Source organism: Cucumis melo, chromosome 3, assembly GCF_025177605.1.
Source record: "Cucumis melo cultivar AY chromosome 3, USDA_Cmelo_AY_1.0, whole genome shotgun sequence".
In the NCBI taxonomy this organism is placed as follows: domain Eukaryota; kingdom Viridiplantae; phylum Streptophyta; class Magnoliopsida; order Cucurbitales; family Cucurbitaceae; genus Cucumis; species Cucumis melo.
In genome coordinates, this window is record NC_066859.1 from 27,425,606 (window position 1) to 27,438,675 (window position 13,070).

Consider the following 13,070-nt stretch of genomic DNA (forward strand, 5'->3'; position numbering starts at 1 on the left):
AAACCATAATAAAAGTTTTTCTTTTTTCCTTCAAACTTTAGTGGTTTGCTTGAAAAACCTGGATGGCTTTATTGTAGAATTAGTCAGATATTTGACTTTAAAAAGATGGCATGCATTTGATTGTTTTTGAAAAATAACAGCTAACAGATTATATAATTTAAAATTCTAAACAACACGTCGAAGACCAGCAATTTCAAATTCATATTGAGTTTGTACTATAAATTTTGCCCCACTCAATTCAATTACACGTTGATTGTCAAAATGCTTCTTTTGACGACAAAAATCTACTATATATAAAGTAAATATTTTGTCGACTTTGTCTTTTTTACCATTTTAAAGAAATAACAAATCTAGACCTATAAATGTAACACAATGACAAAAACTTTATATTTTACATTATTACTAACCATGCCATATTATTAAATATTTTTAACAAATTCACCATTTTAGAAAAAAAAAAATATATATATATATATGTATGTGTATTTCAAATTATTTTTATCTTTTAAACTAAGTTAAAAATTGACAAAATTTATTACATAAATGGTTAATATTTTATTTTTGACAAATTTTCCTAAAAATTCAACGATGACTATATGTAAATATCTATCCATATATATATTGATATCTTAAAATAGAAAGCCTTTAAGGAAACAACAATGAAGGGAAAAAAGAGGAGTCTTGAAAAGATGAATTAAATGAAGATTTTGTTTCTATTTATAATTAAAATGTCCACATTCATTGAATCAAATTCTACGCAACACAAGAAAGAAGAAGAAACAAACAGTCATTTTTTTTTCCCGATATCAATTCCATGGCGGATTTCCGGCCAGGTTCAACGAATCTTCAACTTAACTAATTTTCACCTAAAAAGACAAAACTAATTTCACTTTAGGAAGAAGAAAAAAACAACAAAATTTCACCCTTACGAGATTATGATCCCATGCCATGCCATGGTAATGGGTGAAGTGTATGCCCATTCATCATCATCAAATGAAATGCATTCATTTGTGATTTTTCTTTTATTACAAATCTAACCCTTAAATTTTTTATTCTTTTTTATTTATGAAGTTTTAGAATATTTTAATTTATTTTATAGTTGATTTATTTTAATATATAATAAATGATTGTGATATTTTGTTATATTTGTAAATAATTCAAGAAATATTGTCATTTAAAATATTTTTTCATGTATAAATCTTCACAATTAAAATTATATATTAGATTTAAGTATTTTTGATCACTCTCTTGTATTCTCTCTTTTTTTTCTTTTATAGTTGATTCTATCACGACCAAAAGATCTTTTAATTATATGAAATAAAAAAAAAACTAGAACATTTTGTAAAAAATTTAGAAATTAAATGGACATTTTTTTTTCATTGACTAAACAAGTTATAAAGTTTTGTAAAACGAAGTTTTTCAAAAGATGCTGTAGAGAGAGAAAAGAAAGTCGGTGCGTTGAAGACTAAAATAACATATTTTGAAAATTAACCCTTCTAATTTTTGGATGTACAATGAAAAAATGAGATGGATATGCATGAAAGAGAGCACACCCATCCATGGCGCCATAGGTTTCCGTTTCGAGAAGACATTGGCTATAAATTCATTCTCTTCTTCAACCTTCAATCTCGCAGAATCATAACACAGTGGCAGAGAGAAACGCCATACCCTTTCTTCTCTTCGGCTAAACGTAATTCCGTTTAGCTCTTTTTTCGTTTCTCTCTTGCTTGCTTCTCCAACTTTCCGTCTCTTCTCTCTCTGATTTTCTCTCTCTCTCGATCGGATCACAGGAATTCTTCCGCTTAAATTCGTCGGAGTTCTTGTAAGGATCGATTCCCCTCCTCCCCAGTTTCTATTTTTTTTTTCTATTCCGGCGTTTTTCGAATCAAATCATGTAATTATTATCGCGGGAGTGGATTTTGTGCTCAATTCCATTTTTCTCTTTGATTTCATTATAGCGAGAAGGAATTTGAGTAGTTTTAAGAGGTTTTGTTTTAAGCTGAATGAATTTGTTGATTGAATTGAGCGATGAGTTAATAATTTAGTATATAGTAAGTGAATGAGTTAATAATTTATTGATTTGTTTCTGCCCTAATTGATTGATTTGGGGGGAAATTTGTTGTTGCAGGGCATCATCAATTGAATCATGGTTCTTTGGGTTTTTGGCTATGGATCTCTCGTATGGAATCCAGGATTTGATTTCGATGAGAAAGTGATAGGTTTCATTAGAGATTATAGACGTGTGTTTGATCTTGGTAAGTTCCTTCCTTAAAATTACAATTTGTTATTAGCAGCAAAAGTTCTCTAATATCTAATTTGTCATTCCACAGCTTGTATTGATCATAGAGGTACACCTGAAAATCCTGCTAGAACTCTCACGCTAGAACCCAAAGAAGGATCAATTTGCGTAAGTTTCGAGTTTAATCATTTTATCCATCATCTATATTGGACAAATTCTGATAATCTTAGCTGATTAGCCTTATTTCTTTCTGTTAGTGGGGTGCTGCATTTTGCATCCGTGGAGGTCCTGAAAGAGAGAGAGAGGCCATGGAGGTATTTGATCCTTCAAATTTAATTTTATTTTACTCAAAACCGGAATGTATTCCTTTACCTTGTTCTATCTTTTTGCAATGTAGTATCTGGAGAAGAGAGAGTGCGAGTACGATCAAAAAACCATCGTAGAGTTCTACAAGGTAAAGCTAAGGCTATATGCAAGAATTTGCTACATTATTTGTTGTGTATCTATTGATCTCTTTGTTTACTGCTTTCTTATTTTTCGATCGGTTTCATTCTTTGATTCAGGATGAAGACTCCATGGAACCCACATTGACAGGAGTTTTAGTGTACGTCTATCAGCGGATTTTTTTTTTCTTCCTAAACATCTCTGTTTTCTTTATCTCATAAATTTATGTTTTATGCATGCAGTTTCACATCTACATTTGATAAAGTGCTAAACAAATACTATCTAGGACCTGCTCCCTTGGAGCAAATGGCTAGGTAATGACGGGTTTTAACACTGTGCTTTCCATTGTTCTTATTCGTTCTAAAATGGGTTCGTTCTAAATCTCTCGTTTGCGGACTTTTCAGCCAAATTGCAACTGCATCTGGTCCATGTGGGAACAATAGAGACTATCTATTCCGGTTGGAAAAGGCCTTGTTTGATATTGGCCACGAAGACGATATGGTGATTGAGCTGGCAAACGAAGTGAGGAATATCCTTGGGAAGGTTGGGAAGGGGGTGGTTTTGAAGGAGAAGAAGAAGCCGATTGGACCAACGACGACGACCCACCTGCCTTTCATGTCCTTCATCTCTGGTATTCAGGTGCATCCGATGACAGATGCCACCGTTGCCATGGATTCCTAGCAATTATCAATTGATTGGTTTAGTGAAAAAGGTGGAAAGTTAAGCTAACTCAAGAGCTAAGAAGACTAGGCATTTGGATTTTTATTGATTGCCACGCTTCTTTCTTCGGCATTCTCTCATTAAAGCTTCTTTAATTCATATATGAACACCGCTGTTTCTGATCTGACCCCAATTAGGTTTGTTGTTCTTTTACGTTCTTAGAGCTGTATCAGCACCTAGGTTTTGACCGTTTTAAAGATGAAAGGTTTAAGATTAAAGGTTTCCTCACACTTCCCATTTCTTCCATTAATGAACTTTCTTTCGTCGTTGGAATTACTTGGTGCATTAGGTACTAACACTTGAATGTACACTCTATGTTATGAATCTGATCTTACTTTTATCGGTTAAATACAAAATCAAATTACCTTTTGTTTGCTCAAGTTTTTTGTTTGTTGATATTCCTGGTGAATGAATCCTTTTTTGTTGAATTGCTATATAGCTCAAGTGGCAAAGATACTAGAAATTTAAAAGTTTATGGAGAAGACCTTTGATTATAATGTTATACAAAACAACGGACAAATTATAGTTTTGGTGTGCGTCCCTTTTTAGTTTTTAAAAATTCATTTAGAAATGTACTTAATTTCAAATGTGATTAAGTTGGGTTTTAGCCTCAACTTAAATCAGAATTTGTTCCAAGTTTGCAAACTGTCGAACTAATTCGTCCCCTTATTTCTCTCTCACTTCTTTCAAACAATTGAAGATTTTGCTAACATGACTAAATTAGTATTAGGTGTTACTATGGTATAACTTGTTAGAAACGACGTACTGACGTCTTTACAATTGTATATATTATTAATTATAAATCCACGTTAGGACTTTAGTTTTGATCTTGCACAAAAGTTCCTTATACCATAGTGATTGTTTGTCTTTCTTTGTGCGTATCCATACCAACAATAGAACATACAAGTTGTCTAACCTACAATTTGGAAATCCTAAATTATTTGATTGACTCTCTCTCTCTGTGTGACATGTATTCCACCACCATTGCGAAAGTATCTTGTAATTTAATTGTAATATGTGTATATGTGTGTGAATGAAAATATTTCTCCAGCTCTTGGGGTAAATTATATTTATCAAAACTCACCTTTAGAAAAAAAAAAAAAAAGAATAAAATGAAAGGCAATAGTAGACATAATATTTTTACTAAACAATTTATGTACAATTATTGAATAAAAATATTTATAAAAAATAGTCGTATGGATAAAACATATTATTTAGGTTAGAACAAATCAAACAAGATATACCGACTTAATAATTCAACCAAGCACACAAACACACATTTTCTAACTAAAATAAACTCATGCACCCGTCGCATAAAATAAAATAAAAAACATGCAAACTCTATGTACATACGAATTTTAGGCTTTAGGATTCAATTCAATGTCCAAAACAACCAACTATCTATATTCACTTGAAAGTTACAAACCTTTGATGAAAGTAAAAAGTTAAAACCCTACATCATAGATGCAATTATTACTATTATTAAAACGCCCCTAAAATTGTGAAATTTGTTAATTGCTTACGGTCACAATAGGGTAATTATAATAGGTAGCAATTTTTAGAATAATTATTAAGTATATAGCAAAATCCATAGGTGATAGACTTCTATCGTTGATAGAATCTTATGGTCTATCAGTAATATTTACTACATGGTCTATCGGTGATAGACTATAGATTTTGACAGATTTTGCTATATTTACAAATTTTTGAAAATGTTGCTATATACTTAATTATTTTGAATATAATGACTACATTTACAACTATCCCTAAACAATAAGATTCCAAATGAAGTTTAAACCCATGCATCCCTTTTGTTTTCTATTTATGGGCTCTTGTAACCTTTCTCCTAACTATAACTACAATCCTTATAGGTCATATAATAAATTTGTAAACAGATTATAAATTTGCTATCTACTTATCCATTCCCTTCATCTTTTTTCTAAATGTGTTATTCTCCATAGAATAGTGGCTCACGAATATATTATTAATTTAGTAAAATGAATCAAAATAATTACAAATATACATCAAAATATTACCATTTATCATGAACTATAATTAACTAAGATAGAATATCATATTTGTCTACTTACCATCCGTTGTATTTCTAATTATTTTAGAAGCTTTTTCATTTAAAGTAATTTCACTTTTTTTTTTTTCTCAAACAGAAAAATATATTGAGGGTTTATCTACAAGATTTGGGCTTTAATATAGGCCCAATTTTGTGGCTCGGGCCCAAAGCTTAACGAGCAAAACGCGAGGGGAAAAAAAAGAGGAAAAAGAAAGAGTGAAAAACAACTTGATGGAGAAGTAAGGTCGAAGAACAAAAGCCTTCCAACACCAAAATCCGGCAATCCATTCTCTTTCACTTCTCTATTTGAATATCGCTCTAGTTTCTTTGCTATACATTCTCAACGCCATGGATCTCAACATGGATCTTAATGCTCCTCACTCCATGGGTACCACCATCATCGGCGTCACATACAAGGGCGGTGTTGTCCTCGGCGCCGATTCTCGTACCAGCACTGGTAATTTTTTTGTATTCTCTTTTTGGCCCTAATTTCTTAGTGTGCTTATCATTTTTCATACGAATATTATCTTCAAGAGATGTTCGAAATGATTAAATGCAAGTGGAGTAAAAATAGTTAGAATTTGCTTCTATGTGGACCTTGGATGTAGATCATTCTGTATCCTCCACGTTCGGAATTAAGATTGGGTTTGTTGTTTTGAGTCTCTACACGTAGGCGTAGTCATTTAAAGACTTCATTTCTCGTGTTGCTTACTATTTTTCGTTCACCAGGATGAGTAATTGAGTGAATTTCGTCGTTGGTCGGATCCTCTTCATGTGAATCTTCAGCATTTTTTAGAACATTAAACGACTGAAATTTAAGGCGGGTATTTTGAATCCTAGCCTGCTTAAAGTGACGAGATTTAGTATGTACAAACTGTATGTTGCAGTGACGGGCTTTGAAAATTTAAGTAATGTAGTGGCGGGATGAACGAGCTACATTCCATGAAAAATTATGTACCGGAGGAAAAAGTAACTTCTAAAAACATCTACCACATTATATTAATTAGAAGTTTGTTTTGAAAATCGGGGGTTTTTTAAACTGAACTCCCAAGCTATCTTAAATGGAAAAATAAATCTCAGTTGGTTTGTTTTTATCTGTCCTTTTCCTTTGTACCTTTTGCTGCATTGATGTTGACATTTTTATTTCATTCTTCTTGTGATAGGCGTTTATGTGGCTAATCGTGCATCTGACAAGATTACAAAGCTTACCGACAACGTCTATGTTTGTCGATCTGGCTCGGTATTTCCATTTCTATTATTTCTCTTATTGAACTGTCGAGTCAGATGTTGATGGTGAAAATACTTCGCTAGTTTTCTTTGCTTGAGTTTCGTGTTTAGTTCAAGTCTTCTGTTCTCAAATGTTTCCTTCAACTTCTTGGTCTATAATTAAGTTGTCAAGTAATCTCTCAGTTCATGGGGTGTCTGCTATTGTTTCATACATGATTTATTTTGTGCCTCTTGCAGGCTGCTGATTCTCAAATTGTTTCTGATTATGTGCGCCACTTCCTTCATCAACACACGTAAGTGCTTGAGTTATTGGCGATAGAATGTTGCAACTTTGATTTTGTTGGCTCTATTATAACTATATCACTTTGAGAAAATTTCTTTTATTGCCTGAATGATTGTGATGGAATTGCGGAGGTTGGATCTGTCTGCAACTGCATTTGTTTTCATCTGTTTTTCAGTGGGGTTCAAAACTATACGATAGAGTTGAAAAATACTTACTGTATTTCCGTGTTATCGAAACAAGTTGACCCATGAATCAACGATTAAGGTGTTGGGGGAAGAAGCATGGTTATTTGATTTTCTTTTCACTTATTGCGATGGCTAGCCACTATGTTAACTATCTTGATGAGGAAAATGGCAGTGTATGGGTGACATGCTTTGCTGGGGATTATTGTTATAACACTAGATATGTTTGGTCTGGTGGTGATGTGTACTTAGGAGTTATTGAAGATGGTTTTGCTTAGAGATTCTCTAGGTAAATATACCTGTTTGTCCATCCTCTTTGAATGATCTGAAGATTTTCTGTTATTGGTAATTATAATTTGTATACTGTCCTTCTTAATCCTAAATTGCAGTTATTATCTACTTTTCATTATGGTCTCTTTGCTGATATGTTAACCTAAAGGTAGTTCTAAGTCATTCTGATTGCTGGTTTTAGTTTTGGTTAATAATACTTTCTTTGATATAAGTAAGGAAGCCCCTTGAATTCATATGCAAGTTTTTACCTGTTGAGTTCTTGCTGATTGTATATTGTCTTCGATGCTCAGGATACAGCTTGGCCAGCCTGCGACTGTTAAAGTGGCGGCAAACCTTGTTAGGCTATTAGCATATAACAACAAGGTAGGAGTTCACATTAGTTTGTCCGAAATTAATGCATGCTAAATATGTATGTAAAGCAATTTTCAATAAGAAACAGTAACAATTCTTTGAAACAGTGCCGATGCCCCAAGGCCCCCAACCCAGCCAAGGAGATAGATAAAAACTCTCCTGTTGGCCAAAGTCACTGAAATGACTAATCATGCCAGGTGCTGGACAAGAGAAACTTCTTTTCCATGGATAATCATCTTTTGTTTCTCCAACCAGGCTCGAAGAAAATAACCACAATCATATTGATACTCATAATCATTCTCTTTCCTCTGAAAGGGAAACTCCATACGGCCTGTTGAAAATCTACATATTTTATCCTTAATGATTGAATTTGATAACTCTTACCCTCTTTTTGGAATAAAAAGTTAGTGTATAAGTCTGAATATGAGTTAAAAAAAATGGAGGAGGGAACATCCCAACTAGCTAAAGTAGACAAAAAGATAATTCTGCTAGTGATTCAAACATCATAATAGTTGTCTTGGTTCTTGTGTAATGAACATGTCAGAGTTGCATGTTAAAATAAAATGAGAAAGAGAGGAAAAGAAATGAATTAGTTAAAATAAAAATGAGGTATGAACATTTTCATACTTATATTCACTCACAATACACAACTTTTGACATGTAAAACAGTATGAATATGTACGACCTTTATGCTTATTATATTTGTTCAAACTCTTATTTTAGTTATTATCCATTCGACCAATCCAAAACCAAGACCTCCCTTCTCTTTAATTCTTCACGTGAATGTTCTTCTTCTTCTTCTTCTTCTACTACTACTTCTTCTCCTCCTTCTCCTTCTTCTTCTTCATGAGAGTGTTCCTACTATGTTTAGATGAAGCTATATATTGTTTTTTGATCCATCTAACACATGCTTTAATATCAATGTCATTTCATTGAATGGGCAGGATATGTTACAAACTGGCCTTATTGTTGGTGGATGGGATAAGTATGATGGTGGCCGAATCTATGGTATTCCTCTTGGTGGAACAATACTAGAGCAGCCATTTGCTATTGGAGGTAAAGTATTTTGTGGCCTATTAATTAGACCCCAAAAAATATATGCAGTAATGATGCTTGGTATTTTTTTTTCTGGCATCTTCATGTTTTCTAACTTTTTATGTCTGACAAGGTCTTCTGCTTTATCAGTCTTGAATGAACTAGTTGTGATTAGATTTTTATGGATCCTACATCCAGCTTTCGTTATGCTTAATCTATGTGAAGAAAATAGCCCCCTCCCTCTTATCTTCTTGTGATGCTTGCAAGCAAGTATGGCCGTCACCCTGGTTCCTCTTATTATTTCATAGGATCTGGCTCCAGTTACTTGTATGGATTTTTTGATCAAGCATGGAAAGAAGAAATGAGCAGGGAAGAAGCTGAGGTATTTCTATTACTCTTATGTGCAATTTAAGCGTTCTGGCTTTGTGCATGCTGACTCAAATACATACATACATACAAATATATATATATATATATATATATATATATTTACAAATATGAGCATCTACCTATTCTGCATTCCTTGTTTAGCTGTAGGAAGCATATTTTTTGTCTTGGAGTAAGTTTGGGATGACATCTAAGAGAAGTATTTTTAAAGTGAAATTCTTTGGGCACATTTGAGAGTTATTATTGGAGTAATTTTGTAATAGTTAAAATCAAAATATGTTTTTAATAATTTAATATTGACCTTGATTGCTTGGAATAGCGATTGACATGTTTCATAGTGGATTTTGAACATAACAGCACTTGCTAAGTTGGGTTTTGCTAACTGCAACCTCTGAGGCATGTACTTTGTTGATGAGATTTTCTCTCTGATCATATGCTATTATTTGCAGCAATTGGTGGTTAAGGCCGTTTCTCTTGCCATTGCCCGAGACGGTGCTAGTGGTGGTGTTGTCCGTACTGTTACTGTAAGATAAAGCTCCGCTTATAATCACATAAACTACTTCAAAACATGTCCAGTCTTCTATTCTCGTAGTTAACAACTGTTGCATGAACTTGGCCATTTTTGCAGATAAATTCCGAGGGAGTGACAAGAAAATTCTATCCTGGCGATCAGCTACCGCTCTGGCACGAGGAATTAGAGCCTAAAAATTCGTTATTGGACGTGCTGAATGCTTCTAGTCCCGAACCCATGAACATATAAAAGCTAATTCAAGGATCTTTGCCAAAAGTTCTTCTGGTAGGTGTTATCTGGTTAGGCTATTCTACTTTTCTGGAAACAAGAGAATAACAACAAAAAAAAAAAAAAAAAAAAAAAAAAATTAAGAAGACTGCTTAATTGCATTTGTTGGCCCCACTTAGAACCCCTTTGTAAAACTTATTGTTTTTTTTTTTTTTTCCTCTTCGTATTTTGCGTGAATTTTCAATATACAATGTTCGAATTTACTCGTGGTAAACGGCACATGCTTATTCCTGGTAGCATATGAAAAGATTGTAACATTGTTCTTTGTGATTAATCTTTTGGGATTATAGGTAGTAATATGACCATTGTTATTTAAAAATTTGCTTTTGAGAATTTGTGTTTTGTTATATGTAAACAAAAACGAAAAGTATTTTATTTACATTTTGATTATGTTAAAATAATTAAAATAACAAATTTAAACTAGTTTAGACTCTATTAGTTGATTAAAATGGTTCGTTTAGATTAGTTTAATAAAAAAAATGTTTTTTGAAAAAAGAAATCTTTTGTTTTAATTTTTTTTTATAATAATTCTTTAAAATACATTTTAAATGTAATTTTGAATGGTTGCTAAATATTTTACAAATGTTTAACAGTTAAATATTTATAAATTTGCAGTTCATTATTATAGATTTAACCCCTATAAGCTTTGTAAATTCAAAATCATAAACCCCTTTTCCAAACACAACTTTTCTAAATTTATGTTATTTAAATTATAACCTAAACCCTCAAGTTAAAGCTTCCAAATCTGCACACCAAACCTCTATTCATCTCTGCTACCATAACAACTGTTTTGATCGTTTTCAGTTTATTTGTTTTGAAGTGAACTTTCTGTTGGGACAGCACAAACTTTATATCAGTGAAAATGGTTGACATATGTTGGTTCGAGGTCCCTTTCTTGCGTCTCAACAACAACAAAATTTCAATACAAAACGAAGAAGAAACATGAAAATAAAAATAAAAGATCATGAATGAGTGTCGGTTTGTAATATAGAAAGTTTTAAGGGTTTTTTTTTTACGGGAAATTGTGGAAAATATAACGCTTTACAAAATATTTACACTTTTAAACAAAAATAAAACAAGTGAAATTATTTTTGTTTTTTTAATGAATTTGTTATGTAAATAGTTTGTCAATTTTTTCTATTCATTTTATTGCTTCATTTGTTAGGTTAGATTGAAATTTTTGAAGTAAAATTGATGGGAAAATATCAATTTCTTTTAATGAATAAATTATGGGAGTTGTTAAACTTTGGAGTTTCGTAATGAAATTAGTTTTTATATAAATTAAGATATTTGTTGAAAATTGTTCGTTTTATTAATATGATATTTGAAGAAGTATAAATTCGCATTTCGCACATGTGGGATTTAATTTATAGACAATTTTTAATACGTTTTTCTAAATTGATTCAATATGGCAATTTAAACGTTTATTTTCAAACAATTTTATATTTCAATTGGTATTTTTTAAAAAATTAAGTATGGAGATGATTAATCGATATATTTATTATTTATAAAAGGGATATTTTTCAAATATAGAAATATAAACTAAAATGTTTACAAAGTATCGTAAAATTATAGATCTATCATTGATCGACGCTGATTGACTATTGAGAGACACTAATAATAGTGTTATAGTATCTATTATTAATAGAATCTCTAAGTTTGTTATTATTTTAAAAATATTTTCAACTGTTTTGTCATTTACAATAATTTGCTTTATAAAAATTTAATTTAAACATACAATTATTACTTCAAAATTATACGATGATAGTTTCAAATATGTCACTTATATTTAAAATATTAGTAGATATACAATATTTAAAAAAAATTGCAAATAAAGTAGTATATCACTATTAGATTATGTTAGAAATATTGGTCTATGATCACTATAGACCACAATAGTATATTAACGATAGAAGTCCACTAATGATAAATTTTTATTGTACTTGTAGTTTTTTCAAAATGTTGATATATATTTAATTATTATTCTTAAAACTATTATCCATTATCACTACCCTTTATATAATCTACGTGTTGAAATTTTCCGAAAGAAATCCCATAATGTTTAGATGTTTTACGTAATCAAGCTTTACTTAAACAAATTATATATTTTTTAAAACTCAACTTCAAAACAATTGCAAATATAACAATCGGAATCAAAATATTAGCATATATTAGACCTTCATGATTTACCAGCGATAGACTTTATAGTTGGTGTTTTATCATCGATAGACAATATACCATAAACGATATAAGTTTATCATTAATAGACTCTAGTGCGTTTGGAACCCTTTTAAAATGTTGTTAATACATTCATTATCCTTAAATTTACTATTCATTACAATTACCCATTTCATTTTTTATTTTTAAAAATTGAGTTTACTTTTTTTCCTTTTCAGTATCGTATGATGATTTGTACTTCTCTCAAATATCATAATTGAATTACGAGCCAAAATTTAAAAGCAAAATTAATAAAAACAATGTTTTTGTTTTTCTAAAATAAAAAAATCGGCAAATTATTTACACTTCATAAAACAAAACTACTAAAAGAAAAATAGGTTTTTTAAAAAATATAAAAAAGCAACAAAATATTTACATAACAATTTCGAAAACGAGAAAAGTCTAGAGGCCCACCGTATAAAATACAAAAAATGTCTCGTCAACAATAATACAAGATCGTTTAGATTTGATACACGATCGTTTAGATTTGATGATTTTATTTTTTGTTCGATATAAGATCATTTAGATTTGGATCATTTGGATCGTTTAGATTTTGCTATTTTTTTTCTTCAAAATTTGGTAAAAATGATTTTTTCAATATTTTTCTGGTTCTCGTCCTAACCAATTTTTTTTAAGATTCTTATACACCATCAAATATTAAGTAATTTAAACGTAAAAAAGAAAAGAAGAAAGACGATAGGATATGAAAAAAAAAAGAGAAAGAAATAATGCACGTGAAAAAACAAGAAAAACAATAGAAATAATAGATTTGAGCAAAGATGAAAGAGTAAATCTAAAATATTTAAAAAATGACTAACTTTATGCAC

General features: G+C 30.9%; 2 protein-coding genes across 2 annotated transcripts; both read left to right on the forward strand.

Moving 5' to 3' along the window:
• The first annotated feature begins 1,521 nt into the window (after positions 1-1,521).
• Positions 1,522-3,783, forward strand: LOC103488216 (gamma-glutamylcyclotransferase 2-1-like). Its single transcript, XM_008446843.3, has 8 exons — positions 1,522-1,822; positions 2,129-2,255; positions 2,331-2,407; positions 2,497-2,553; positions 2,637-2,693; positions 2,803-2,843; positions 2,926-2,997; positions 3,088-3,783. Exons 2-8 carry the CDS (start codon positions 2,147-2,149, stop codon positions 3,362-3,364), a joined length of 690 nt encoding a protein of 229 aa, XP_008445065.2. The 5' UTR covers positions 1,522-1,822; positions 2,129-2,146; the 3' UTR covers positions 3,365-3,783.
• Positions 3,784-5,657: 1,874 nt separating this feature from the next.
• LOC103488215 (proteasome subunit beta type-6) lies at positions 5,658-10,300 on the forward strand. Its single transcript, XM_051082240.1, has 8 exons — positions 5,658-5,928; positions 6,635-6,711; positions 6,936-6,991; positions 7,745-7,817; positions 8,750-8,861; positions 9,149-9,222; positions 9,677-9,751; positions 9,856-10,300. Exons 1-8 carry the CDS (start codon positions 5,820-5,822, stop codon positions 9,985-9,987), a joined length of 708 nt encoding a protein of 235 aa, XP_050938197.1. The 5' UTR covers positions 5,658-5,819; the 3' UTR covers positions 9,988-10,300.
• Positions 10,301-13,070: the final 2,770 nt, after the last annotated feature.

Excerpts from the sequence above, each read along its gene's own strand:
- LOC103488215 (XM_051082240.1), top strand. The coding sequence starts at position 5,820 with ATGGATCTCAACATGGATCTTAATGCTCCTCACTCCATGGGTACCACC. Across the intron at positions 9,223-9,676 it reads TGAGCAGGGAAGAAGCTGAG|CAATTGGTGGTTAAGGCCGT; the intron begins GTATTTCTATTA and ends TATTATTTGCAG. Across the intron at positions 9,752-9,855 it reads GTGTTGTCCGTACTGTTACT|ATAAATTCCGAGGGAGTGAC; the intron begins GTAAGATAAAGC and ends CCATTTTTGCAG.
- LOC103488216 (XM_008446843.3), top strand. The coding sequence starts at position 2,147 with ATGGTTCTTTGGGTTTTTGGCTATGGATCTCTCGTATGGAATCCAGGA. Across the intron at positions 2,256-2,330 it reads TAGACGTGTGTTTGATCTTG|CTTGTATTGATCATAGAGGT; the intron begins GTAAGTTCCTTC and ends GTCATTCCACAG. Across the intron at positions 2,998-3,087 it reads CCCTTGGAGCAAATGGCTAG|CCAAATTGCAACTGCATCTG; the intron begins GTAATGACGGGT and ends CGGACTTTTCAG.